The 27821-nt window shown below is 43.0% G+C and overlaps 1 protein-coding gene across 1 annotated transcript in view; it reads left to right on the top strand.

Annotated features, from left to right (window-relative positions):
• Positions 1–27821, top strand: part of LOC102269092 (zinc finger protein 721) — a 40309-nt gene that overhangs the window by 9750 nt on the left and 2738 nt on the right. The window contains 7 exon segments of the mRNA XM_005897296.3: positions 1008–1134; positions 2195–2290; positions 4315–6130; positions 14043–14226; positions 23877–23939; positions 25301–25427; positions 26307–26399. Coding sequence (XP_005897358.2) covers positions 1008–1134; positions 2195–2290; positions 4315–6130; positions 14043–14226; positions 23877–23939; positions 25301–25427; positions 26307–26399 — 2506 coding nt within the window.

The following is a 27821-nucleotide window of genomic DNA, read 5'->3' as shown; positions in this document are numbered from 1 at the left end:
ATGTGTAATCAGTTCAGTTCAGTCACTCAGTCGTGTCCGACTCTTGGCGACCCCATGAACCGCAGCATGCCAGGCCTCCCTGTCCATCACCATGCTCAAAAAACCAAAGCTTGAAATCTGTAATAGGAATTTTACAGAATCCTAATATAAAACCCCAGTTGGAGTATGTGCAAAGAATATTAACAGATGGGACTTCCCTGGAGGTCCAGTGTTAAATATTCTGTGCTTCCATTACAGAGGGGTGTGCCTTCAGTCCCTGGTTGGGGAACTAAGATCCCACGTGCCATGTGGTATGGCCAAGGTAATTAAAAAAATATATATATATTGGCCATGTCCTGCCTGCCATGGGACACACACAGTAGGGTTTGCTCCAGGACCTTGCTTCAGACAAGGAAGCTACTCCTCTATGAATCCACTGATACCTCTGTTGCTGAAAAAAAATAAAAATTAAAAAAAAAAAGAATATTAACAGGCCAAGTTCTGAAGAAAAAAATAAAAACACCTAGTAAATATGTGAAAATATGATAAGCTAATTAATGATCAAATAAGTGCAAATAATCAAATTAGTTGTTCTTTTACTAAGTTTGCCTAGGATTTAAAAATATGGTTATATTCCAAGTGTGGGATATGGAGAATTGGGGCTACTTACATACTCTTGGAGGAAGATAAAATAAGGGAAAAGTTGAGAAGAAAATCTGCTGTTGTACATAACAATTTTGAAGCTGCCTATTCTTTGACATGGTAATTTTTCACTGTTTGGAACTTATCCTAAAGAAATAATCAGAAGGAAAGCAAAAAAATCTATATGAAAAGTTGTTCTTTTCAGCATTTATTATAAAAAGAAAAATATATACAACATAAATGCGTTATTGGGGACGTTTAATTATGTTACAGTAAAATTGACTCTGGTCTGTCAGCACCTGGAACCACTTTATACACATCCTGCCCACTTTTCTCAGTTGTTACCCTTCCTCCAGGGGGAATCAGGAGTGTGATTGATGTTGTAGGAGGCAGTGACCTTCAAGGATGTGGCCGTGGTCTTCACAGAGGAGGAGATGGGGCTGCTGGACTTGGCCCAGAGGAAGCTGTACCAGGAAGTGATGCTGGAGAACTTCCGGAACCTGCTCTCAGTGGGTGAGGACGGGTGCCCTCTGTAACTGAACAGAGACCCCCTGCAATATTTATGTGCCCTTGAACAGGCAGAGCTTCGGAGCTCTTGGACCAAATTTCGGTTTTCTAATCAGCATGAGATGCAGAGATCGCAGGGCTTTTTGTTTGTTAGTTTGCTTTAATATTTATTTATTTATTTGGCCGCATCAGGTCTTAGTTGAGGTGCACGGGGTCTTGTTGCTTCATGCAGGATCTTTCATTGAAGTGCACGTTCTCTAGTTGCAGTGCATTGGCTTAGTTGCCCCATGGCGTGTGGGAACTTAGCTCCCTGACCAGGGACTAAACCTGCACCCCTGCATTGGAAGGCAGATTCGTAACCACTGGACCGCCAGGGAAGTCCCACAGAAATAGTGTTTTTCTTTCTCTGCTGACCAAAATGTGTTGGTAAACATACTATAAATTGTCCACATGATTGCTCTACCTTTTTGGCTTTTCAAATTGTAATCATCTCCAATTAGTGGGTCATGACATTCTTTAAGGAATTGAAATAAAATAGGGTAGAAAATATCACAGCATTTGGCAGTAACTGCACAATGCGATAAAAACTATGGCCTGTTGCCAAGAAGAGTATGAGAAATGGTGAAAAGGGTGTAATGAAAATAATGTCTTCCAGTAATTTATACTTAGTCTATATATCCTGGGGGCTTCCCAAGTGGCTCAGTGGTAAAGAATCCACCTGCAATGCAGGAGATATGGGTTCCATCCTTGGTCGGGAAGATCTCCTGGAGAAGGAAATGGCAACCTACTGCAGTATTCTTGCCTGGAAAGTCCCATGGACAGAGGAGCCTGGTGGGCTACAGTCTATGCGGTCTCAAGAGTTGGACATGACTTAGCAACTAAACAGCAACAGCAATGACTACACATCCTCGATTTTGCATAAAATATATTTCTGCCAATGGGTCATAATTGAAAGCTTGGAAAACACTGATTTTGATGTCAGTGTTGATATAGTGTAAACCACCATTTTTCATAATTTGGGCTTCTAATACATTCATTTTCAATGTTTGTCCTTGCCTTTTTACAGGGCATCAATCCTTCACACCAGATGTACCATCCCAATTAGAGAGAGAAGAAAAGCTGCAAATGATAAGGACAGCAGCCCAGAGCTGCTGTTCCTCGGGTGAGAGTCCTGTGACTCTGAGTCTGTCCTCCTTCTTGTGGCCTCTCCAGCTGTGGCTCTGGTCCAAGTCATAGTCTGGATTACTGCCACAGTCTTTGTAATGCTCTCTCTTCTGCTTTGCTTTTTCACAATCCGTTCTCCACTCCAAGTGATTCTTTTAAATTCAAGCATTGTCATTTCTCTGCTCAGATCTCTCATTCAAAATAAAATCCCAGTATAGAAAGTGGCTTGTGATGTCCCCTATACCCGTCAATTTTATAGTCTACTTTCAGAAACAACTTTTTCACAGGGCAGGGGTAACATAAGGGTCAAAATATTGACTCCTAAATGAAAAAGGAAAATCTTCACCCATTCAGGAAAAGGGTATAAGAATTTCAGAGACATTCCATCTGTATACCCCATGGCCATCTTTATGCCCTATGCTTTTTTATTTTTTTTGCCTTCCGAGTGATTCTTGCCAAGATTTTTTTTTTCTTTTTCACACTCTGTGGCTTGTGGGATCTTAGTTCCCTGACCAAGGATCCAACCTGGGCCCTTGGCAATGAGAGCACAGTGTCCTAACAATTAGACCACCAGGAAATTCCCTGATTTTGTGATCATCGTGATTTTCTCTCAGCAGCATTCACTTAGGTTAGCCCTGCATCTAGTGAAGCCTTTCAGCTTCCCAGCTGTTTCCACTGCCTTTCCTGTGATGAGTAAGTTACCTGCAAAATCTCTCTTACTTTTGTAACATGGCTCAAACTGTCACAGAGACATCAAACTAGGATTTATTTATCCATCCAGCATGTACTTCTGGAACACTGACCGTATCAGACAGAGTTCTGGGAGTGGTGATAAACCTGTGAACAGTACAAAATGCTTGTCCCTGTGGGTATTACATTCAAGCATGAGAAGACATAAAACGAGAAAGATCAAGGACTTTTTGTGCCCTATACTATGTATATAGTATGTCAGATGGGAATATGTGCTATGTAAAGACAGTGTATGGCTAATGGAGATTTCCAGGAATGTAGAATCAGATCAGATCAGATCAGTCGCTCAGAATGTAGAATAGACAGGGAGAATTTAGTATATGATTTTGTATGGTAATAAAAGAGGCATCACTGATAAGGCATTATTTGAAAAGACACCTCTAAAGAAGTTAGTAGCAAGCTATATGACTAATTGGTGGAACAGAGTTCCAAGGAGAATGTAACTCTTCCTGTCCAATACTGACTTTTAAAATCTGTATTCCACCCTATTTATTTACTCCTTGCAAGGTCTTACTCTGTTGTAAAAATTAGGTTATCTTTTAATTTTTCAGTCTTTATTTTTCCCCCAGGGAAGTTGTAGGAATTTTATTGATGTGAAGTTTTAGAATAGTGTATGTTATTATAGTAAACTTTTCTGCATATTGTTTTCCTGAAGGATATTTCCCAGCAGGAGACAAAAGACCACTCTCTCTGCTTATACTCTGAACTTTAGGCCCTTAGGTGATAAATTATTTTCTCCTAAACATCTATCTTTCCAACCTACCAGGGCCTTCAAAGCTCCTTCCAGTGGAGTAAACTTCTAATAAAGCAAAAGTTTTCAACACTGCTTGGGGATGTCTTCTGATAATCTGTTAGTAAGGGTCTTACTTGAGCTTTTGAGCATTTGGATCTGATGTGCAATTATGTGAAAGCTGTTTATGAAACACTTGTTGCAGCAGAGAAAGTAAGGCTTTGAGTAACATGCAGCCTCGTCTTGGTAAACATTCCCTAGGAGGTATTTTTCTTGCTCTATAGCTACTAGATCTCTAATTTATATTTCAGCTATGAAACTTATTATGATTCTAAATGAATCCCACTGATGTGTAGTGAAAGGGACCCTGGTGGAACACCTCTCGGTGTCTGGAGGTATGCAAAGGATACATGATGCTGAAGAAAAATAGAAGTTTTTCATGTCCTCATAAGGCCTTAGGGTGTGGGCCTAAGTTTATAACCTTGGCATTTCTGAGCAAAGCACTCATATGCCCCATCTTTTAATTTTCTTTATCCTCTTAGGAAATCAGAATCTAAATGGCATAGAGACTCTTCAAGAAGTTGGATTAAGGTATCTGCCACACGAAGAATTTTTCTGCTCAAAAATCTGGCTACAGGTTACAGAGGAATTAACCAGGTGTCGAGATTCCATGGGAATTCGTCAAGGAATTGGCTCTCAGTTGGAAAAACAAAGTGACACACTCTATAAAGATGAGTTCAGTAAAGACTTCAGTCAGAGTTCACATCTTCAAGTTCAGCGCAGAGACTACACTGGAGGAAAACCCTATAAAGGGGTGGAGTGTGGGAAGGGTTTCATATGGGGCTCTTACCTTCAAATGAACCGGACAGCCTCCACAGGAGAGAAGCCCTATAAATGTGAAAAATGTGAAAACACCTTCCGTCGGTTTTCAAGTCTTCAAGCCCATCAGAGAGTCCACAGTAGAGCAAAACTGAACAATCATGATATGTCACACAAAGGTTTTAGTCAGAGGTCATATCTTCATCAACATCAAAGAGTCCCTGCTGGAGAGAATCCACACAGATTAGAGGAGTGTGGGAGGAACATCAGAAAAAGCTCACATTTTCAGGCTCCTCTAATAGCCCACCCATTGGAGAAACCCTATAAATGTGAGGAATGTGGGCTGGGCTACAGTAAGCGCTCCTATCTCCATGTCCATCAGAGAGTTCACACGGAAAAGAAACCTTATCAATGTGAAGAGTGTGGGAAGGGCTTCAGTTGGCATTCACGCCTGCAAGCTCATCAGCGAATCCACACTGGGGAGAAGCCTTACAAATGTGATGCGTGTGGCAAGGGCTTCAGTTATAGCTCACACCTGAACATCCATTGTAGAATCCACACAGGTGAGAAACCGTATAAGTGTGAGGAGTGTGGGAAAGGCTTCAGTGTGGGTTCCCATCTCCAAGCCCATCAGATAAGCCACACAGGAGAGAAACCCTACAAATGCGAGGAGTGTGGGAAGGGCTTCTGCCGGGCCTCAAATCTTCTGGACCATCAGAGAGGCCATAGTGGTGAGAAACCCTATCAATGCGATGCATGCGGAAAGGGCTTTAGTCGTAGCTCAGATTTTAACATTCATTTTAGAGTCCATACAGGAGAGAAACCATATAAATGTGAGGAGTGTGGGAAAGGTTTCAGTCAGGCCTCAAATCTTCTGGCCCATCAGAGAGGCCACACTGGAGAAAAACCGTACAAATGTGGTACATGTGGGAAGGGCTTCAGCCGGAGTTCAGATCTTAACGTTCATTGTCGAATCCACACAGGAGAGAAGCCCTATAAATGTGAAAAATGTGGGAAGGCCTTCAGTCAGTTCTCAAGCCTTCAAGTGCATCAGAGAGTCCACACTGGCGAGAAACCGTATCAGTGTGCAGAGTGTGGGAAAGGCTTCAGTGTGGGCTCGCAGCTGCAGGCCCATCAGAGGTGCCATACTGGAGAGAAACCCTACCAGTGTGAGGAGTGTGGGAAAGGCTTCTGTCGGGCCTCAAATTTTCTGGCTCACCGTGGAGTCCACACAGGAGAGAAACCGTACCGATGTGATGTGTGTGGTAAACGCTTCAGACAGAGATCATACCTTCAAGCCCACCAGAGGGTTCACACTGGAGAGAAACCATATAAGTGTGAGGAGTGTGGTAAGGTCTTCAGTTGGAGCTCATACCTCCAGGCCCATCAGAGAGTCCACACAGGGGAAAAACCATATAAATGTGAAGAGTGTGGGAAAGGCTTCAGTTGGAGCTCCAGTCTTACAATTCATCAGCGAGTCCATGCTGGGGATGAGGGTGACAAAGACTTTGCCTCATCAGAGAATACATACAGCAAAGAATCTCTATAAAATTGCATGAGTTAATACCTCACATGTGTGCTGAAACAGTCCTGTCGTAGAAAACAAAACATTTATTTCCTCCAGAACTCACAAAGTGTCATGGTGGTTGGATGACCACACAGCAGAGAAGCCTCATGAGTGTGGAGACAGAGCTTCATTCAGAACCTTGACATTTAGCAGATACTACATGGATGAGAGGCATGGGAAGGATGGGTCCGATCTGGAGGGAACCAAAAGTACTAAGACAGAAATGCCCAAATCTCTTCCACTAGAATAGAAGCTCCCAGAAGGCATGGACTTTGTTTACAGCAAGTCCACTCTGCCTCTTCAATGCCTACCACACTGCAGGTGTCCAGCAATGTTAAGTGAGTTAAAGGGAGAAGTCACTTTTGAAATTTTTATTCAGTTCCTCTCTAAAGTTTTCTATAAACTTGTAAACAGAGGAATTCTCCAAGGCTTGGAGGATTGGATTAGACACTTGGGGTCATCTTCCCAGCCCTGCAGGTCTTGTAAACTAGTGCTTATCAAACTGAAGGTCATAACCCATTAGTGGGTCCAGAATCACCAGGTTGTGTGTGACCAGCAATTTTGTATGCTAACAGTTCCTTATTGAGATGTAATTTGCATGCAAGCACATGCATAAATCTCAAGTTTACAGCTTCGTGAATTTTGATAAATGTATCTACTTGTGTAATCATCACCAAAATCAATATATACCACATTTCTATTAAACCTGAATGTTTCCTTGTGTACCATTCTTGTCAGTTCTACCTCCAGTGGCAGCAAGTATGATGATTTCTATATGGTGTATTAACTAGATCTGTCTGACAATATTTGTGTATCAACACAGGTTTCTTTATTTTGGTAAATACTTAGGAGTGGGATTGTTGGGTTGTAAGAGTATGTCTAACTTTGTGAAAAACAGGTGTTTCTAAAGTGGATATACCATTTTGCACTCCCACCACCAGTGCATATCAGGGTTTTATTTTTTAACATTTCAGTAGTTTTATAGTGGTTTCTCATGTTGGTCTTAATTTATATTTCCCTAATGACTAAGTTTGGAGAAGGCAATGGCACCCCACTCCAGTACTCTTGCCTGGAAAACCCCATGGACGGAGGGGCCTGGTTGGCTGCAGTCCATGGGGTCGAAAAGAGTCGGACACGACTGAGCGACTTCACTTTCACTTTTCACTTTCATGCATTGGAGAAGGAAATGGCAACCCACTCCGGTGTTCTTGCCTGGAGAATCCCAGGGACGGCGGAGCCTGGTGGGCTGCCGTCTATGGGGTCGTACAGAGCTGGACACGACTGAAGCGACTTAGCAGCAGCAGCAGCAATGACTAAGTTGAGCATCTTTATACATGAATGTTTGATAACCATAGACCTATTTTCTTTGGTGAACTGTTTTCTTGTTCTAGATTTTTGAGTTAGTTATATGTTCTGGACACTTGTCCTTTGTCAGTTATGTGTTTTGCAGATATTTTGTCACAGCGTGTGGTTTTTGTTTTTGCCACATAGTATTTTTCACAGAGCATTTAAGTTTTTTAAATTTTTGATGAAGTTCAGTTTTTGTCTTCTGCGATTGTGCTTTGGGTTTCAGATATAATAACTCTGCCTAATTTAATGTCACAAAGGTTTTTCTGCCCCCACTTTTTTTTCCTACTCTAAAAGCTGCACAGTTTCAGGTTTTACATTTAGGTCTATGATCCATTTGAATTAATATTTATTTATTTGGCCATGCCAAGTCTTATTGGTGGCACGTAGGATCTATGCTCTTGCGGCATGCAGAATCTTTAGTTATGGGGTTCTGGGATCTAGTTCCCTGACCACAGATCAAACCCAGGCCCCCCTGCAGTGGAAGCCAGAATCTTAGCCACTGAACTACCACAAAAGTCTCTGACTCATTGACTTTGGTGACTCAGACTCATATGAGAGACCATAAAGAATCAACCAAGTTACTGTATTCTCTTGGGCCCATGAAGGCTATAATACACTTTTGAGCTTGTATGTTTTTTGCTTCGCCACACTTGTAGGATCTCTAATCTCAGCCAGGGATTGACCCCAAGCCACTGCAGTGAAAGCCTGGAATTCTAACCCGTGATTCAGCAGGGAAGTCCCTATAATACAACCTTAAAGTGTTTTTAAGTTTTTCTCGGGCCCAGGAGGGCCGAGAGGAACTACTCCACGTTCAAGGTCAGGAGGGGTGGCTGTGAGGAGATACCCCTCGTCCAAGGTAAGGAGCAGCGGCTGCACTTTGCTGGAGCATCCGTGAAGAGATACCCCATGTCCCAGGTAAGAGAAACCCAAGTAAGATGGTAGGTGTTGCGAGAGGCATCAGAGGGCAGACACACAAACCATAATCACAGAAAGCTGCTGCTGCTGCTAAGTCGCTTCAGTCATGTCCGACTCTCTGTGACCCCATAGATTGCATCTCACCAGGCTCCCCCATCCCTGGGATTCTCCAGGCAAGAATACTGGAGTGAGTTGCCATTTTCTTCTCCAACACATGAAAGTGAAAAGTGAAAGTGAAGTTGCTTAGTCGTGTCCGACTCTGAGCAATCCCCATGGACTGCAGCCTACTGGGCTCCTCTGTCCATGGGATTTTCCAGGCAAGAGTACTGGAGTGGGGTGCCATTACCTTATCCACACAGAAAGCTAGTCAATCTAATCACACGGACCACAGCCTTGTCTAACTCAATGAAACTAAGCTATGCCATGTGGGGCTACCCAAGATGGGCAAGTCATGGTGGATAGATCTGACAGAATGTGGTCCACTGGAGAAGGGAATGGCAAACCACTTCAGTATTCTTGCCTTGAGAACACCATGAACAGTATGAAAAGGCAAAATGATAGGATACTGAAAGAGTAACTCCCCAGGTCAGTAGGTGCCAAATATGCTACTGGAGATCAGTGGAGAAATAACTCCAGAAAGAATGAAGGGATGGAGCCAAAGCAAAAACAATACCCACCTGTGGATGTGACTGGTGATAGAAGCAAGGTCCGATGCTGTAAAGAGCAATATTGCATAGGAACCTGGAATGTTAGGTCTATGAATCAAGGCAAATTGGAAGTGGTCAAACAGGAGATGGCAAGAGTGAACGTCGACATTCTAGGAATCAGCAAACTAAAATGGACTGGGATGGGTGAATTTAACTCAGATGACCATTACATCTACTACTGGGCAGGAATCCCTTAGAGGAAATGGAGTAGTCATCATGGTCAACAAGAGTCCAAAATGCAGTACTTGGATGTAATCTCAAAAAAGACAGAATGATCTCTTCATTTCCAAGGCAAATCATTCAATATCGTGGTAATCCAAGTCTATGCCCCAACCACTAACGCTGAAGCTGAAGTTGAAAGGTTCTATGAAGACCTACAAGACCTTTTAGAACTAACACCCAAAAAAGATGTCCTTTTCATTATAGGGGACTGGAATGCAAAAAGTAGGAAGTCAAGAAACACCTGGGGAAACAGGCAAATTTGGCCTTGGAATACGGAATGAAGCAGGGCAAAGGCTAATAGACTTTTGCCAAGAGAATGCACTGGTCATAGCAAACACCCTCTTCCAGGAACACAAGAGAAAACTCTACACATGGACATCACCAGATGGTCAACACTGAAATCAGATTGATTATATTCTTTGCAGCCAAAGATGGAGAAGCTCTATACAGTCAGCAAAAACAAGACCAGGAGCTGACTGTGGCTCAGACCATGAACTCCTTATTGCCAAATTCAGACTTAAATTGAAGAAAGTGGGGAAAACCACTAGACCATTCAGATCAGATCAGTCACTCAGTCGCGTCCGACTCTTTGCGACCCCATGAACCGCAGCATGCCAGGCCTCCCTGTCCATCACCAACTGCCGGAGTTCACTGAGACTCACATCCATCGAGTCAGTGATGCCATCCAGCCATCTCATCCTCTGTCGTCCACTTCTCCTCCTGCCCCCAATCCCTCCCAGCATCAAAGTCTTTTCCAATGAGTCAACCCTTCGCATGAGGTGGCCAAAGTACTAGAGTTTCAGCTTCAGCATCAGTCCTTCCAAAGAAATCCCAGGGCTGATCTCCTTCAGAATGGACTGGCTGGATCTCCTTGCAGTCCAAGGGACTCTCAAGAGTCTTCTCCAACACCACAGTTCAAAAGCATCAATTCTTTGGCACTCAGCCTTCTTCACAGTCCAACTCTCACATCCATACATGACCACAGGAAAAACCATAGCCTTGACTAGACGAACCTTTGTTGGCAAAGTAATGTCTCTGCTTTTCAATATGCTGTCTAGGTTGGTCATAACTTTCCTTCCAAGGAGTAAGCGTCTTTTAATTTCATGGCTGCAGTCACCATCTGCAGTGATTTTGGAGCCCAGAAAAATAAAGTCTGACACTGTTTCCACTGTTTCCCCATCTATTTCCCATGAAGTGATGGGACCAGATGCCATGATCTTTGTTTTCTGAATGTTGAGCTTTAAGCCAACTTTTTCACTCTCCACTTTCACTTTCATCAAGAGGCTTTTTAGTTCCTCTTCACTTTCTGCCATAAGGGTGGTGTCATCTGCATATCTGAGGTTAGTGATATTTCTCCCGGCAATCCTGATTCCAGCTTGTGTTTCTTTCAGTCCAGTGTTTCTCATGATGTACTCTGTGTATAAGTTAAATAAACAGGGTGACAATATACAGCCTTGACGTACTCCTTTTCCTATTTGGAACCAGTCTGTTGCTCCATGTCCAGTTTTAACTGTTGCTTCCTGACCTGCATACAAATTTCTCAAGAGGCAGATCAGGTGGTCTGGTATTCCCATCTCTTGAAGAATTTTCCACAGTTTATTGTGATCCACACAGTCAAAGGCTTTGGCATAGTCAATAAAGCAGAAATAGATGTTTTTCTGGAACTCTCTTGCTTTCTCCATGATCTAGCGGGTGTTGGCAATTTGATCTCTGGTTCCTCTTCCTTTTCTAAACCAGTTTGAACATCAGGAAGTTCACGGTTCGCATATTGCTGAAGCCTGGTTTGGAGAATTTTGAGCATTACTTTACTAGCGTGTGAGATGAGGGCAATTGTGCGGTAGTTTGAGCATTGCCTTTCTTTGGGATTGGAATGAAAACTGACCTTTTCCAGTCTTGTGGCCACTGCTGAGTTTTCCAAATTTGCTGGGATATTGAGTGTAGCACTTTCACAGCATCATCTTTCAGGATTTGAAATAGCTCAACTGGAATTCTATCACCTGCACTAGCTTTGTTCGTAGTGACGCTTTCTAAGGCCCACTTGACTTCACATTCCACGATGTCTGTCTCTAGGTCAGTATCACACCATCGTGATTATCTGGGTCATGAAGATCTTTTTTGTACAGTTCCTCTGTGTACTCTTGCCATCTATGACCTAAATCAAATCCCTTATGATTATACAGTGGAAGTGAGAAATAGATTTAAGGGACTAGATCTAATAGAGTGCCTGATGAACTATGGACGGAGGTTTGTGACATTGTACAGGAGACAGGGATCAAGACCATCCCCATGGAAAAGAAATGCAAAAAAGCAAAATGGCTGTCTTGGGAGGCCTTACAAATACCTTTGAAAAGAAGAGAAGCGAAAAGCAAAGGAGAAAAGGAAAGATATAAGCATCTGAATGTAGAGTTCCAAAGAATAGCAAGGAGAGATAAGAAAGCCTTCCTCAGCGATCAATGCAAAGAAATAGAGGAAAACAACAGAATGAGAAAGACTAGAGATCTCTTCAAGAAAATTAGAGATACCAAGAGAACATTTCATGCAAAGATGGGCTCGATAAAGGACAGCATGGTATGGACCTAACAGAAGCAGAAGATATTAAGAAGAGGTGGCAAGAATACACAGAAGAACTGTACAAAAAAAGAGCTTCACAACCAAGATAATCACGATGATGTGATCACTCACCTAGAGCCAGACATCCTGGAATGTAAAGTCAAGTGGGCCTTAGAAAGCATCACTATGAACAAAGCTAGTGGAGGTGATGGAATTCCAGTGGAGCTATTTCAAATCCTGGAAGATAATATACCAGCATATTTGGAAAAGTCAGCAGTGGCCACAGGACTGGAAAAGGTCAGTTTTCATTCCAATCCCAAAGAAAGGCAATACCAAAGAATGCTCAAACTACCGCACAATTCCCCTCATCTCACACACTAGTAAAGTAGTGCTCAAAATTCTCCAAGCCAGGCTTCAGCAATATGTGAACCGTGAACTTCCAGATGTTCAAGCTGGTTTTAGAAAAGGCAGAGGAACCAGAGATCAAATTGCCAACATCCGCTGGATCATGGAAAAAGCAAGAGAGTTCCAGAAAGACATCTACTTCTGCTTTATTGACTATGTCAAAGCCTTTGACTGTGGATCACAATAAACTGTGGAAAATTCTGAAGGAGATGGGAATACCGGACCACCTGACCTGCCTCTTGAGAAATCTATATGCAGGTCAGGAAGCAACAGTTAAAACTGGACATGGACCAACAGACTGGTTCCAAAAAGGAAAAGGAGTACGTCAAGGCAGTATATTGTCACCCTGCTTATTTAACTTCTATGCAGGGTACATCATGAGAAACGCTGGGCTGGAAGAAGCACATGCTGGAATCAAGATTGCTGGGAGAAATATCACTAACCTCAGATATGCAGATGACACCACCCTTATGGCAGAAAGTGAAGAGGAACTAAAAAGCCTCTTGATGTAAGTGAAAGAGGAGAGTGAAAAAGTTGGCTTAAAGCTCCACATTCAGAAAACGAAGATCATGGCATCTGGTCCCATCACTTCATGGGAAATAGATGGGGAAACAGTATCAGACTTTATTTTTTTGGGCTCCCAAACCACTGCAGATAGTGATTGCAGCCATGAAATTAAAAGACGCTTACTCCTTTGTAGGAAAGTTATGACCAACCTAGATAGCATATTGAAAAGCAGAGACATCACTTTGCCAACAAAGGTCCATCTAGTCAAGGCTATGGTTTTTCCAGTGGTCGTGTATAGATGTGAGAGTTGGACTTTTAAGAAAGCTGAGCGCCAAAGAATTGATGCTTTTGAACTGTGGTGTTGGAGAAGACTTGAGATTCCCTTGTCGGCAAGGAGATCCAACCAGTCCATTTTAAAGGAGATCAGTCCTGGTGTTCTTTGGAAGGACTGATGCTGAAGCTGAAACTCCAGTACTTTGGCCACCTCATGCGAAGAGTTGACTAATTGGATAAGACACTGATGCTGGGAGAGATTGTGGGCAGGAGGAGAAGGAGACAACAGAGGATGAGATGGCTGGATGACATCACCGACTTGATGGACATAAGTTTGGGTGAACTCCGGGAGTTGGTGATGTACAGGGAGGCCTGGCATGCTGCAGTTCATGGGGTCACAAAGAGTTGGACACAACTGAGCGACTGAACTGAACTGAAATTGTTTTTATCAACAGCTCTATGTAGATTTCCAAACGTGCAGCTTCTGGAGCCTTCACTTTGTGCGATGTTCTTTCAGAGAATCTGAAGTTCATCACTGGAGTTTGAACTAAACTTTCAAATGATATGTAGTTTTGCTCTCGGATTCAGGAGAGGGTAACACTGGCTCCTAGTAGGAATCCACCTTACTGCCCAGGAAGTCGACTGCATAAACTTTGCCTGCAAGGGCATTGTGGAAACTATAGTCCAACATCTGTGAGGGGGCTTAAATACTTCCAGTGCAAAGAATGAAGTGTTAGTCGCTCAGTCGTGTCCGATTCTTCGCGACCCCAAGGACTGCAGCCCGCCAGATTCCTGTGTGTATAGAATTCTCCAGGCAGTGATACTGGAGTGGGTTGTCATTTCCTACTCCAATCTTCCCGAACCAAGGATGGACCCTGGGTCTCCTGCACTGCAGGCCTCAGATTGCAGACCTTCTGAGAAAGTAAGCGGTATGCCCACTTGGCTTTCTGGGAAGTGTAGTCAACAAGTTCGGTAGGCTCGCGGTCACTTCCGCGCAGGCGCAACCCGGGCACGGGAATTGTGGGAAATGTGTCTCCAGAGCAGCCTGTGGGTGGAACTTCCGCTCTGGGCGGAACTTCCTCTCTGGGCGGAACTTCTGCTTTGGGCTGCTTGTTATCCCCCTCTCCTACCTGGCAACGGTGAGTGGTTTCCGCATTATGCGACCCATGGGAACGTCTTTGGGAACCTGTCTAACCCAGTCATCAATTTGGGGGAAAGAGCTGCTTCAGAGAGCAGTGGTTTGAAGGATGGGGCGTGGAAGGTGGTTCCTTTGGGCCGAGGCCTTTCCGTTCCCGGAGGTGGATGGGATCAGTTCTGGCCTAGTTGAAGGGTCTCCAGATCTCTCCCCGTAAGGACCGTCCTCTCAAGCTGCACGCCATCTTACTCTGTCATTTAACGCAGTAGAACATTGGATGAATTAAATTTCTCCTCCTCTGACGGTTTTCCGTAAGTTTGGGATGAGGTTACTACTCTTAAAAAACAAGGTTCAAGAAATTCCCTGTTTGTCCAGTGGTTAGGACTCCGCACTTTCACTGCCAAGGACCTGGGTAGGATTCCTCGTCAGCGGAGGAAGATCCCACAAGCCGCTCATGGCGATTCATGGCGATTCATGGGGTCGCGAAGAGTCGGACACGACTGAGCGACTGAACTGAACTGATGGAAACCACAATGACTGGCACCTAAAATCTCCCAAAGCACCTCACCCACAACCACATCAGGCACATAGGCCACACAAGCACATAAGCACTATGGGTATCAGGTTCATCCCCAAAGCCCAGTGTCATCAGTTTAATCTTTAGACCTACAGAGGCCTAGAAAAACTACCATATGGGATGCAGTGTCCATGATTCCCAGAAAAGTCTTAATTCCTCTGTTTCCCCCTTTTATCTTAGAGAATAGGGCCACTGTCTCTGGTGAAGACACGGAGAACTTGGTCCCATCCCTAAGTATGGTATTTGGCTGGAGACATTTGAATCTGCAATGTCCCTTTAAAAAAGATGCAGCATCCAGTTAGCATGGGATTTTCCTAGCTTCTGTCCTTATCTGTACTTCAATTTTTAAATTTATCCTTCAAGGAGGAGATTATCTCAAAAGTTTCAGTAAAGCCATCAGTTGTTTGGTACTGCACAAAAATGAGAGTTGTGCATGACCTGGACTGGACAGAGCTTCCTGCACAGGACCCTTCTAATATTCCCAGACACTGCAACCCCTGGGACATCATGGGAGTTGGCGAGTAGCACACAAGGCAGTTTGAGCTTGGCCAAAAGCCTGGGTAGGATGTAGTTTCCTGCTCTTCTAGGAGTCACCTCTCACTCACGTCCTCACCCACTGCACCAGCTTATCCCTGGTAACAGGAAGCTTATCTATATCCTTTTTGTCCCCATGTGGCCAGAGGGTAGCCAGCAGCTCAGTTTTTCACTCAGGGAACTAGTACTGCCAAGAGACAATGGGACTGACAAGCCCTTGCATTTCCACCATGCCATGTGGAAATGTCTCTGCTCAGTCTTACAGGATTTGGGCTTTGGTTCAGTGTTTTGGGACAGAGCCTAAAGAAGCAGGGTTCACTCTAGGTTGGATGCCGTCAGAAGGCTTTGGGAGAGCAGAATAGAACAAAGATAAAGTCTAAAGTGGTAAAGAAGTAGCAGTCACTGTTTTAGCCAAGAGGGTGATGTTTGGTATTATGTGGGTGGCACAGTGACCTTATTTTTGTCTTTCTAAAGAAAATTAGGAAGAAGCCTTGTTTTGTCTTACTTTACCCATAGTCTCAGAGACACCTCATTTGAGGATGGTATTCTGTGATTGGTTTATATCCTAAAGGAGAATAACATTGGCCTAGTTGGAGTGCCGTGCCAGCTTCCACATGTCAGGGGCTGTTTTGTTTTCACTTCTCAGATTCATTCAATGAATCATTATATAATCATCATTGAAAGGTTTTAGATTTTCAGTGGCTTTTATTAGAAAATATCTAGCTTATATTGAGTTTAGAGAAATAGAGGCAAAATACGAGACTTGAAAAAACAAGTACATTTGGGGACTTGTCTGGTGGCCCAGTGATTAAGACTCTGTGTTTCCATTGCAGGGGGTGTGGTTTTAAACCCTGGGCAAGGAACTATATAAGATCTTGCATGCCATAGAGTGTGGGCAAAACAAAAAAAAACCAAGTCTGTGTGTTGATACATGTTAAGTATGTTTATAGAGAGAAAAAAATGGTTATCTTCAAGGGGACAGAATCTAAGTATCATTCCACCACCACCACCACCACGACCCCCCCCCCCCCCCCCGCATTTGGCTTTATACTGTTTTAATTAGCAATGGTATGGACCTAACAGAAGCAGAAGATATTAAGAAGAGGTGGCAAGAATACACAGAAGAACTGTACAAAAAAGAGCTTCATGACCAAGATAATCACAATGGTGTGATCACTCACCTAGAGCCAAACATCCTGGAATGTGAACTCAAGTGGGCCTTAGAAAGCAGCACTATGAACAAAGCTAATGGAGGTGATGGAATTCCAGTGGAGCTATTTCGAATTCTGGAAGATGATGCTGTGAAAGTGCTACACTCAATATCCCAGCAAATTTGGAAAACTCAGCAGTGGCCACAGGACTGGAAAAGGTCAGTTTTCATTCCAATCCCAAAGAAAGGCAGTGCCAAAGAATGCTCGAACTACTGCACAGTTGCACTCATCTCACACGCTAGTGAAGTAATGCTCAAAATTCTCCAAGCCAGGCTTCAGCAATATGTGAACCGTGAACTTCCAGATGTTCAAGCTGGTTTTAGAAAAGGCAGAGGAACCAGAGATCAAATTGCCAACATCCACTGGATCATCGAAAAAGCAAGAGAGTTCCAGAAAAACATCTATTTCTGTTTTATTGACTATGTCAAAGCCTTTGACTGTGGATCACAATAAACTGTGGAAAATTCTGAAAGAGATGGGAATACCGGACCACCTGACCTGCCTCTTGAGAAACATATGCAGGTCAGGAAGCAACAGTTAGAACTGGACATGGAACAACAGACTGGTTCCAAATAGGAAAAGGAGTATGTCAAGGTTGTATATTGTCACCCTGCTTATTTAACTTATATGCCGAGTACATCATGAGAAATGCTGGGCTGGAAGAAGCATAAGCTGGAATCAAGATTGCTGGGAGAAATATCAATAACATCAGATATGCAGGTGACACCACCCTTATGGCAGAAAGTGAAGAGGAACTAAAAAGCCTCTTGATGAAAGTGAAAGAGGAGAGTGAAAAAGTGGATTAAAGCTCCACATTCAGAAAATGAAGATCATGGCATCCGGTCCCATCACTTCATGGGAAATAGGTGGGGAAACAGTGGAAACAGTGTCAGACTTTATTTTGGGGGGTTCCCAAATCACTGCAGATGGTGATTGCAGCCATGAAATTAAAAGACTCTTACTCCTTGGAAGGAAAGTTATGACCAACCTAGATAGCATATTGAAAAGCAGAGACATTACTTTGCCAACAAAGGTCCATCTAGTCAAGGCTATGGTTTTTCCTGTGGTCATGTATGGATGCGAGAGTTGGACTTTGAAGAAAGCTAGCGCTGAAGATTTCATGCTTCTGAACTGTGGTGTTGGAGAAGACTCTTGAGAGTCCCTTGGACTGCAGGGAGATCCAACTGGTCCATCCTAAAGGAGATCAGTCCTGGGTGTTCATTGGAGGGACTGATGCTGAAGCTGAAACCTCAATACTTTGGCCACCTCATGCGAAGAGTTGACTCATTGGAAAAGACTCTGATGCTGGGAGGGATTGAGGGCAGGAGGAGAAGGGGACGACAGAAAATGAGATGGCTGGATGGCATCACTGACTCAATGGACATGAGTTTGGGTGAACTCTGGGAGTTGATGATGGACAAGGAGGCCTGGCGTGCTGTGATCCATGGGGTCACAAAGAGTTGGACACGACTGAGGGACTGAACTGAACTGAACATATGTTTAAAAATTACTACCTATAATAAGGATTTTAACCAGAAAATATTAATATTTAATACAATAAATACAACATTTCGTATTAATATAAACATCCTCCCTCACCAATAGAATCCTCCTCAGTGCTCAGGCATTAAATCATAGGCTTTGGGAATCACAGTGACTCCAGTGACAAGCTCTTCAGCAATGATGCTTGCATTGAAATAGCAGACAATTTCTTAACTTTCTGAAATTTGGGTGTTTTCACATCCAAAGTCGGGATTGTATCAACTTCAATGAAAAGTTCAGGTGAGGGAAGAGCACTTTTCCATGAGGGCAAGCTTCCATTTTGGCCCTCTCAAGTTTGTTTTTCCTGCCAAAGCAGTGGTACCAAGGGTCTGGAGTTGGCATTGTTACCTCCTTCCTTCCTCATTGCCCCTCCCAAGTCATTCCTCTTTGCGTATTCTTTTATCTCACAGCTTTAGCCTCATAACATCAGATTACACTAAAATGAGCCTACATTCAATCACCTTGTGTCCCCTAAGCAGTTAATATCTTGAAGATTGTATCTTGTTCCTGTCCAACAACACTCCTGCCAAAATTGGGAGACATTTTGATTTCAGAAAGTCATGTCTATGGAATATTTTCACTGGGGAACTCAAGGAAAAGTAACAGACTCCGTACAGGAAACCTCATTACCACCCCGTGAGTCGGGACTGTGGGGTTCTTTCCGCTGTGGTATTTAGGGAAGTGTAGTTAAGGAGCTCCCCGTAGTTTCAACACTTCCTGGAAAGTGAGACTCTGGTTAGTGTCCCTTGGCATTCGGGGAAGTGTAGTTCTGACACTTAGTTACTTGCACTTCCGCTCAGGAAGAGGAAATCTGATGAATTCTGGGAAATGTAGTCCAGACGCCCTGCGAACTCCTAGGACTTCCGTTCAGGGAGAGTGAGGTTGGGGTGTCTCTTCGGTGGGGCGGGCTTGTCAGTTCCGCGTCTTGCTGGTCCTTCCAAATTTCGTGGATCCATGCCTGGGATGCGCAATTACCTGGCAATCGACTTAGGGGAAACGAATCCTCGGCGCAGAGTGCAGGTGCGGAGGAGCAAAGGCGGCAGTGTGCGTTCTCCTAGGCGGAGCGGTTGGGGTATTCTGGAGACAGAGAGGACCGGCTCCCCTCGCATATCTCCTAGATTAGGAGTTTCCGTGGCTTTGGGATAACCCGTTCCGCCTCTCAACTGTCCACGCGCGCTTCTACTTCCTCACATGGGGAGTTAATCTCCCTGTGCCTCCCGTTGTGTGTGTGTGTGTGTGTGTGTGTGTGTGTGTGTGTGTGTGCGCGCGTGTGTGTGTGCCGCTCGCTTAGTCGCTCAGTTGTGTCCGACTCTGCCATCCCATGAACTGTAGGCCTCCAGGCTCCTCTGTCCATGGGATTCTCCAGGCAAGAATACTGTTACCATGCCCTCCTCCAGAGGATCTTCCCAACCCAGGGATCGGACCCAGATCTCCCGCTTTGCAGGACGAGTCTTTATCGCCTGAGCCTACCCATTACTTTTTGTTTTGGGAAGAGGTGATAGGATAAAAGTCTTAGCCGGTTCCTGGCAAATAGTGAATGGTGATTTCTCCGTGCTGTTAATATTTCAAGGAGTGGTCAGGTACCGGGTTAGCATCAGAGATCCATTTTCAGTGACCCTTACCCTTCTTTCTATCTCTGTGCGACACTGGGTCATCCTGCACCCCTTCTGACTTGGAAGAGAAGATTCCAGACTGCTCGGAGGGAAGGGAGGCTTTAACTTTTAACGAGGCCGAGGGCTCAGTCCTGGCATTTCCTAGCATTCTTTCTTTCCCCAACGTGACCTCAAAAAGAACTACAGGAGGTAGAAGTGACTCCTGGGCTACTAACTGCAAAGCTCCACGTGAGTAGGACTTGATATTTTTCTCTTACAATGACGGTTACATCAATCAGAGAATGTGTCCGATGTGTAACTTGACATGGGCATTGATAATAATTAACCCTTAACCGTTAACTTCAATGAGTGAAAATGTTAGTTGCTCAGTCCTGTCCAACTCTTTGCGACCCCATGGACTGTAGCCCTTCAACCTCCCGTCCATGAAATTCTCCAGGCAAGAATACTGGAATGGGTAGCCTTTCTCTTCTCTCCAGGGGATCTTCCTGACCCAGGGATCCGATCCTGATCTTCTGCATTACAGGCAGATTGTTTACCCTCTGAGACACCAGGGAAGCCCCAGTGATGAGCTGTTGCTAAGTCGCGTCAGTTGTTTCCGACTCTGTGCGACCCCATAGATGGCAGCTCACTAGGCTCCCCCGTCCCTGGCATTCTCCAGGCAAGAACACTGGAGTGGGTTGCCATTTCCTTCTCCAGTGCATGAAAGTGAAAAGTGAAAGTGAAGTCGCTCAGTCGTGTCTGACTCTTTTCGACCCCATGGACTGCAGCCCACCAGGCTCCTCCGTCCATAGGATTTTCCAGGCAAGAGTACTGGAGTGGGGTGCCATCGCCTTCTCCGCCAATGATGAGGGCTTTACACAAATAAATACATTGTGCCACACCATGACTCTGAAAAGAAATGTTGCTTTTTTCCCCTTCTGTAAAATGAGATTGATACTCAGAGTGCTGTAAATTATGTGCCCATAGTCACCCACCAAGTCAGGGGGCTCAACTGAGGTTGAAATTCAGGCAGTCAGTCCAGAGCTTGAGTTCATAGTCTTTTAGTCCTTAAGGCTTAGGAACCAGGTGGAATCAGGCATCATAGTTAGGAATTGGTCATGAAGGACCTTAAATCAAGTAAGATGGGTTTGGACTTTCCTGTGAGTTTTTAAAGTCATTGTCAACTATTTTGTTTCCCTTGTTGTGAATAATATTTCTTATTCTTACAGACTCTTATTGTGGAGCATTCAGGAATTAAAAATTTGAGAGAAAAAATTTCTTAATTACTCATTAATCCAGGGTGTAATGATAGCAACTGTTAAGCTTCTAATATGTTTTTGCTTAGTGGGTCTTTTTGTATATTTCTCTATAAACATTTTACAGATTTTTTTTTTTTTAATCACGCCTTTCTCAATGGTTTTCCCCTTATGTGTTTTAACTATGGGAATTTCCAAGCCCTGATAAGATAGAATAAACTAATGAACTTCCATGTAATTTCATAATTAGTCTTAGTATTTTCTTTTTTTTTTTAGTATTTTCATTATTGTTATTCCTATGACTGTTTTCTGATTTTTTTTATTTTATTTTTAAACTTTACATAATTGTATTAGTTTTGCCAAATATCAAAATGAATCCACCACAGGTATACATGTGTTCCCCATCCTGAACCCTCCTCCCTCCTCCCTCCCCATACCATCCCTCTGGGTCGTCCCAGTGCACTAGCCTCAAGCATCCAGTATGGTGCATCGAACCTGGACTGGCATCTCGTTTCATACATGATATTTTACATGTTTCAATGCCATTCTCCCAAATCTTCCCACCCTCTCCCTCTCCCATAGAGTCCATAAGACTGTTCTATACATCAGTGTCTCTTTTGCTGTCTTGTACACAGGGTTATTGTTACCATCTTTCTAAATTCCATATATATGCGTTATTATACTGTATTGGTGTTTTTCCTTCTGGCTTACTTCACTCTGTATAATAGGCTCCAGTTTCATCCATCTCATTAGAACTGATTCAAATGTTTTCTTTTTAATAGCTGAGTAATACTCCATTGTGTATATGTACCATAGCTTTCTTATCCTGTTTTCTGATTTTTAAGGCTATTTTATCTTCATATAATTTTAAACCTATGGAAAAGTTGCAAAAATATTATAAGGAGCTCTCATATACCTGTTACTCAAATTGACCAATTGTTTACATTTTGCCTATCTGCTCTGTACCTCCATCATCCAAATAACACCAGGAAGTTACTTGTATTCAATGACAGCTTATCTTAACTTTCTGCGTGAAGGAAGCCCACATAACATGAAATCAGGAGGTGTCTTGATAAGAGGGATTTCAGAAAGACTGATTGTAGAATTTTAGCATCACATACTTCGTAATGTTAGATATTATACTAAAGAATAGTGTTTTATCTAGTAGGTATCTATTAAGTTAATCATAAGTAAGTATTGCCAGATAGCATATTGAATAATGTACTATTAAATAATCCACAGTCTTGTATTTCTTTTGTTATGTTTTTTTTAACTAAAAGTCTTCATAACTGGTTTTCCCCCCAGTTCAAAGTCCAATTTTATGCCTTAATTCGTATTTTTTGTTAATAAACATTTTACAGAATTTTTCTCATACTTTTCTTAACATTCTTTAATGTGGAATGATTCTACAACCTTTGTCTTTTTTATTCTTGATATTTTGGGGGAGTATCAGTTCAGTTGCTCAGTCGTGTCCGACTTTATGACCCCACGGACAGCATGCCAGGCTTCCCTGTCTATCACCAACTCCTGGAGCTTGCTCAAACTCATGCCATCAAGTCAGTGATGCCATCAACCATCTCATCCTCTGTCGACCCCTTCTCCTCCTGCCTTCTATCTTTCCCAGCATCAGGGTCTTTTCCAGTGAGTCGGCTCTTCTCACCAGGTGGCCAAAGTATTGGAGCTTCAGCTTCAGAATCAGTCCTTCCAATGAATATTCAGGGTTGATTTCCTTTAGGATTGACGGATTTGATCTCCTTGCTGTCCAAGGGACTCTCAAGAGCCTTCTCCAAGACCACAGTTCAAAAGCATCAATTCTTTGATGCTCAGGTTTCTTTATGGTCCAACTCTCACATCTATACATGACTACTGGAAAAACCATAGCTTTGACTAGACAGACCTTGGTCAGCAACGTAATGTCTCTGCTTTTTAATATGCTGTCTAGGTTTTTGGGGGTGTATAGAGTCAAGTTATTTTGGAGAAAGTTCTTCATTTGAGGTTCGTCTGATGTTTTCCATTTTTAAGTTCAGATTATGCATTGTTGGCAGGGATTCCACAGAAGTGGTGAGGTGTCCTTGTCACTGCAACATAGCTGGAGCCAAAGGATATCAGTATATCCCTATATTAGTAAACTCAGCTTTATTTACTAGGCTCAGGTAATGTCTGTCAGATTTCTTCATTGTAAAGTTATCTTCTTTTTTTAATAAAGTTTTTTAATAGGGAGATATGTTTATTAGTTTACATTCTACTGTAAAGAGAAGCTTCTCCTTCCCTACTTATGTATTTATTCATTCATATATAAATATTAGTATGGACTCAATCCATAAATTCGTATTGCAAATCTAAATGACATGTTGATTAATAAACATTTACTTTTACCAGCCCAAAATATGCGTATCATAGAATTCACCCATTTCAGGTGTACAGATTAAAGATTTTTAGTAACTTTGCTCAGCAGTACAACTATCACCATAATAATCTGGAACATTTTCATTTCTGCAGTTGGATTCCTTAGTTAACCCCCATTCTCTCCCCAGAAACCCCGGGTACCACTAACATACTTTCCGTCTCCATAGATTTGCCTATTCTAGACATTCCATGTAAATAGAGTCATACAGTATGCAGTCTTTTGTGTCTGTCTTCTTTTGCTTGCCATAGCATTTGCAGGGTTTACCCATGTTGTAGCATAGTCAGTACTGGATTCATTTTCATTGGTGCATAGTATTCCATTGTATGAATATACCACAGTTTGTTCATTCACACATAGGCCAACATTCCAGTTGTTTCCAGTTGTAGATTATTCTGAGTAATGCTGCTATGAATGTTCATGCACTCATTCACAAGAAGCATCTGTGTGGATGAGCAGTGACCCAAGCTACTCTTTCATGTTTTTTTCTGCCTTCTCAGACTCTCAGAACTCTCTCAAGACAGTTCTGACCTCCTAGAACCTGTATAATTCAGGATTGTGCCCATCCCCAGGCATAGGAAGAAACATGACCACATTTAAGGTGAGTAGTACCTGCCTTTCTCACTTTAAAGTTCCATCTCATTGCTCAGATTGTTACATGTTTGTTTTGGGATGACTCAAGCAGAATAGGAGACACGGGAGACATTGCATTGTCCTTCTTGAGTTTTCTTTGTGTTTGTTTTTATTCTATGTGATTATTATATATTTTATGGAGTAGAAAAATGACTAGAAATGAATAACTCTCCCATTTCATTACTTCCCTACTGGCAAACTAACTTTTTATTTTGTATTTTCCTCATGTGCATTTATAACTGTATTTGTATTTATGGTGTACATCTAACTTTAAATTGTGACTTTGTCCCTTTAATATTATATTTTTAAATGGATACTTCACATTTGCCACTGTATTGATACACCTTTTTTTGGGGAGGGGGGCTGCCTTTTTATTTTTGACTACTTTCCACCTGTAGACATTTAGGTGGTTTACAAATTTGACTGTTCTAAGCAACACTTCAGTGACAGCTTTCTTCCATGATACCTTTTCCCCTCAAATCAGTTCTGAAAACAATGTCAGTTTTGTCCTTGATGTACTATGCATTCAATATAGAAAGAGTACATTTGATCTGTGTTGTGTTGGCTGTTTCTTAGGTAGAATATCCAAATAACGGCATGGCACAGCTCTTCTTTCTTTCTTTCTCTCTCTCTTTTTTGATGCACCACACAGCTTGTGGGATTTTAGTTTGTTAAAAAGATTTGGGGAGACTTCCTGGTGGTCCAGTGGCTAAGATTCCATATTCCCAATGCAGGGGGCCTGAGTTCAATCCCTGGTCAGGGAACTAGGTCCCACATACCCCAACTAAAAATTTGCATGCCGCAACTGAAACTTGGTTCAGCCAAATAAATAAATAAATTTATTTTTTAAAAATGTTGGTATAACACCAGACACATGTAATGTCCATCTTACAATCAGTGGCTACTTGAAAAGCGAAAGTGCCAGGAAGGTGGAGAGGATGAGTAGGAAGTGAGTCCAGATTCTGAGGGACTTCAGTCAGTCTGTTGCCACTGAGGAAGGAGAATCACTGAGGAAGCCACTGAGGCTGAGGAAAATCAGTGTGTGGCACTGGCATGACAGAAGAAGGGCTGGGAAGTCTACAAATTGACTGAAGTCCTTCAGAATCTGAACTTACATCTCACCCATCCTTTCTTTTCCATAGCTGCACTTCTGGGGAGGCTGAGGAAAGTCAGTGTATGGTGTTGGCAGGACAGAAGGAGGGAGACTGGGAAGTCTACACATTTCCACAGGAGCCGGAGTATCTTCCCATCATCCATCTCTGCTTCTTGGCTTTGTCCCTCTTCCACTGGACACTGGTTGTAAGATTGAGCTGAGATTATTTGTTGTAGGAGGCAGTGACCTTCACGGATGTGGCTGTGACCTTCACGGAGGAGGAGTTCGGGCTGCTGGACTCGGCCCAGAAGAAGCTGTACCAGGATGTGATGCTGGAGAACTTCCGGAATCTGGTCTCAGTGGGTGAGGACAGGCACCCTTTCTTTTTAAAAAAATGTGTACTTGGCTGTTTCGAGTCTTAGTTGCAGTATGTGGAATCTAGTTCCCTGACCATGGATCAAACCCGGGCCCCCTGCATTGGGAGTGCAGAGTCTTAGTCACTGGACCCCCAGAGAGGTCCCAGGCACCTTTTCTCACAAGGTCATCTCCTTGGTTTGGCTTTGTGTCCTCAGATGTGGAAGGCTTTTGGGGTATTGAAATGGCATTTGGGGACCTGACTTTCATACCAAAGCTTTTTATCAAAATAAAATAAGGGAGAAAAATATCAGAATTTGTCAGGAAGAATGGAATACATTGCAGGAAAAACTCTGGCCAATTGTGTGAGTCATATAAAAACCAGTAAGGGGAGATTTAATGAAAATAGGCACTGGTGAGAAATTGGTTTCTGTAATACTTACTGTATTTATGTGTCCAGGTCTTGAAATATTGGTATCTTGGGGTTTTTTTGTGTGTGTTTTCCTTTTAACTTTTTGACTGCACCTTGGGCCATGAGGGATCTTAGTTCCCTGATCAGAGATCAAACCCGTGCCTCCTGCATAGAAACCCAGAGTCTTAACTGCTAGACCATCAGAGAAGTTCCAATATTTTTTCAAATAGGTCATGTTTTCTTAAATATTTTAATTACACTCGTTTTGACTCATTGATCAACATTAAATACAGGAGTCTTAATTTCCAGTAAATTGTACTGTTAGTGTATTCATTTTCTTTTTTTTCTGACTTTAAATTTATTTATTTTTAACTGAAGGATAATTGCTTTACAGTATTGTGTTGGTTTCTACCAAACGTCAACATGAATCAGCCACAGTGTGTTCATTTTAAATATGTTACTCTGCATGTTCACAGGGTGTCACCCCTTCAGACATGATATATTTCACTTAGAAAAGGAAAAAAGGCTTTGGGTGGTGAAGACAGCAACCCAAAGAGAAGGAAAGTCAGGTAAGAACCAGGCAGATGGGGGTCCTTAGAGAAGCCCTCCCATGTGTTTTTGCTTCTCTCCAACCCTTTGGCTGGCATCTCGTCCAAACTGCCAGACCTCTTCTTTAACACACCTTAGTACTGGTTGCCCTGCCCCGCCTATAGTCTGTTTTCCAGGTAGCAGCCAAGAGTGATGCTTAGGCAAGACTGCCATTGCTCTCTTCCAAATCTTTTATAGCTTCTTATTTTTCTTAAAGTGGCTCTGCAGTCCTCCAGGATCTGCTCATGGTCCCCCACTGTCTCTCTGATTCCTTTACTCTCGCTCCTTGTCTCCTACCCATGCTGTACACCACACCAGGCTCAGACTCGCCAGGGATGCTGTATCACCCTCGGCTGCCTGAACAAATCACTGCAAACACCATAGCTTAACACAACACACGTTGAACATCTTACACTTCCAGAGGTCAGAGGTGTGGTGTGGTTTCACTTTGGAGGTTCTGGGGGAGTATCTGTGTTTGCCTTTCCAGTGGCTCGTGGCCACCTTCCTCAAGCTTCACACCGAGCGACATCGCTTTTCTCTGCCCCGTCCTCCCTTGTCACATGTCCCTCTTCTGCTCTTTTCCTGCATCATGCTTCTGCTTCATAGGAGACTTTTGATTGCATTGAGCCTCCCACTCCACCCCAAAGTAGAGGATGTACTTACATTTTAAGGTCAGCTAATCGGCAGCCTCAATTCTGTCTGAAATCTTAATTCCCCTTTGCCACATAATCTGACATAGTCTAGGCTCCAAAAATCAGGATGTGAGTTCTTTGGGGGACAGTTACTGTGATCACAGCAGATACTTCCACCTATGAGCCTTTAACTCTGCCAGACCTACTCCTCTACCTCTGGTCTTCCAACTCCCTCCCTTTCTGCCTTCAGGTCTTCGCTCAGTTCCAACATCATGAGAGAGGCCTTCTCTGACCACCCTGTGTAAAATTCCATCCTCCCTTTTCTCTCCTCTTTCTGCATCTTACTGGATCTCACAGACTTTGCTTGTTTATCACCCCTCTCTGCACTGGAGTGTGATCACCAGGAGTGTGGAGTTTTGTCTGTCTTGAGTACCCGGAGCAGCCCAGTTGTGGCAAGCATCTGTAAATATTTGTTGACTGTGTAAGTTTGATGGATGGGATAGGAGAGCTCTGTTTCTCTCAGTGTGAAGGGGATAATTATAGGTCATGTAAAAACCAGAGTGAAGGAAGGAGGTTGGAGAGCATTTTTTGTCTTTGATGATTGCCTATCTGATTACTTTCTTTTTTTTCTTCCTTTTAGTTTTTAAAATTTAATTTTCCCAGTTCCTTTTTATTTTAATTTCTTTCCTTTTTTTCTTTAATTTAAATTGAAGAATAGTTGATTTACAATGCTGTGCTAATTTCTGCTGTGCAGGAAAGTAACTCAAGAAG

The sequence above is a fragment of the Bos mutus genome, chromosome 18 (genome assembly GCF_027580195.1).
Source record: "Bos mutus isolate GX-2022 chromosome 18, NWIPB_WYAK_1.1, whole genome shotgun sequence".
Classification (NCBI taxonomy): domain Eukaryota; kingdom Metazoa; phylum Chordata; class Mammalia; order Artiodactyla; family Bovidae; genus Bos; species Bos mutus.
The sequence above is the reverse complement of the archived record's forward strand: the minus strand, read 5'-3'. Positions and strand labels throughout refer to the sequence as shown.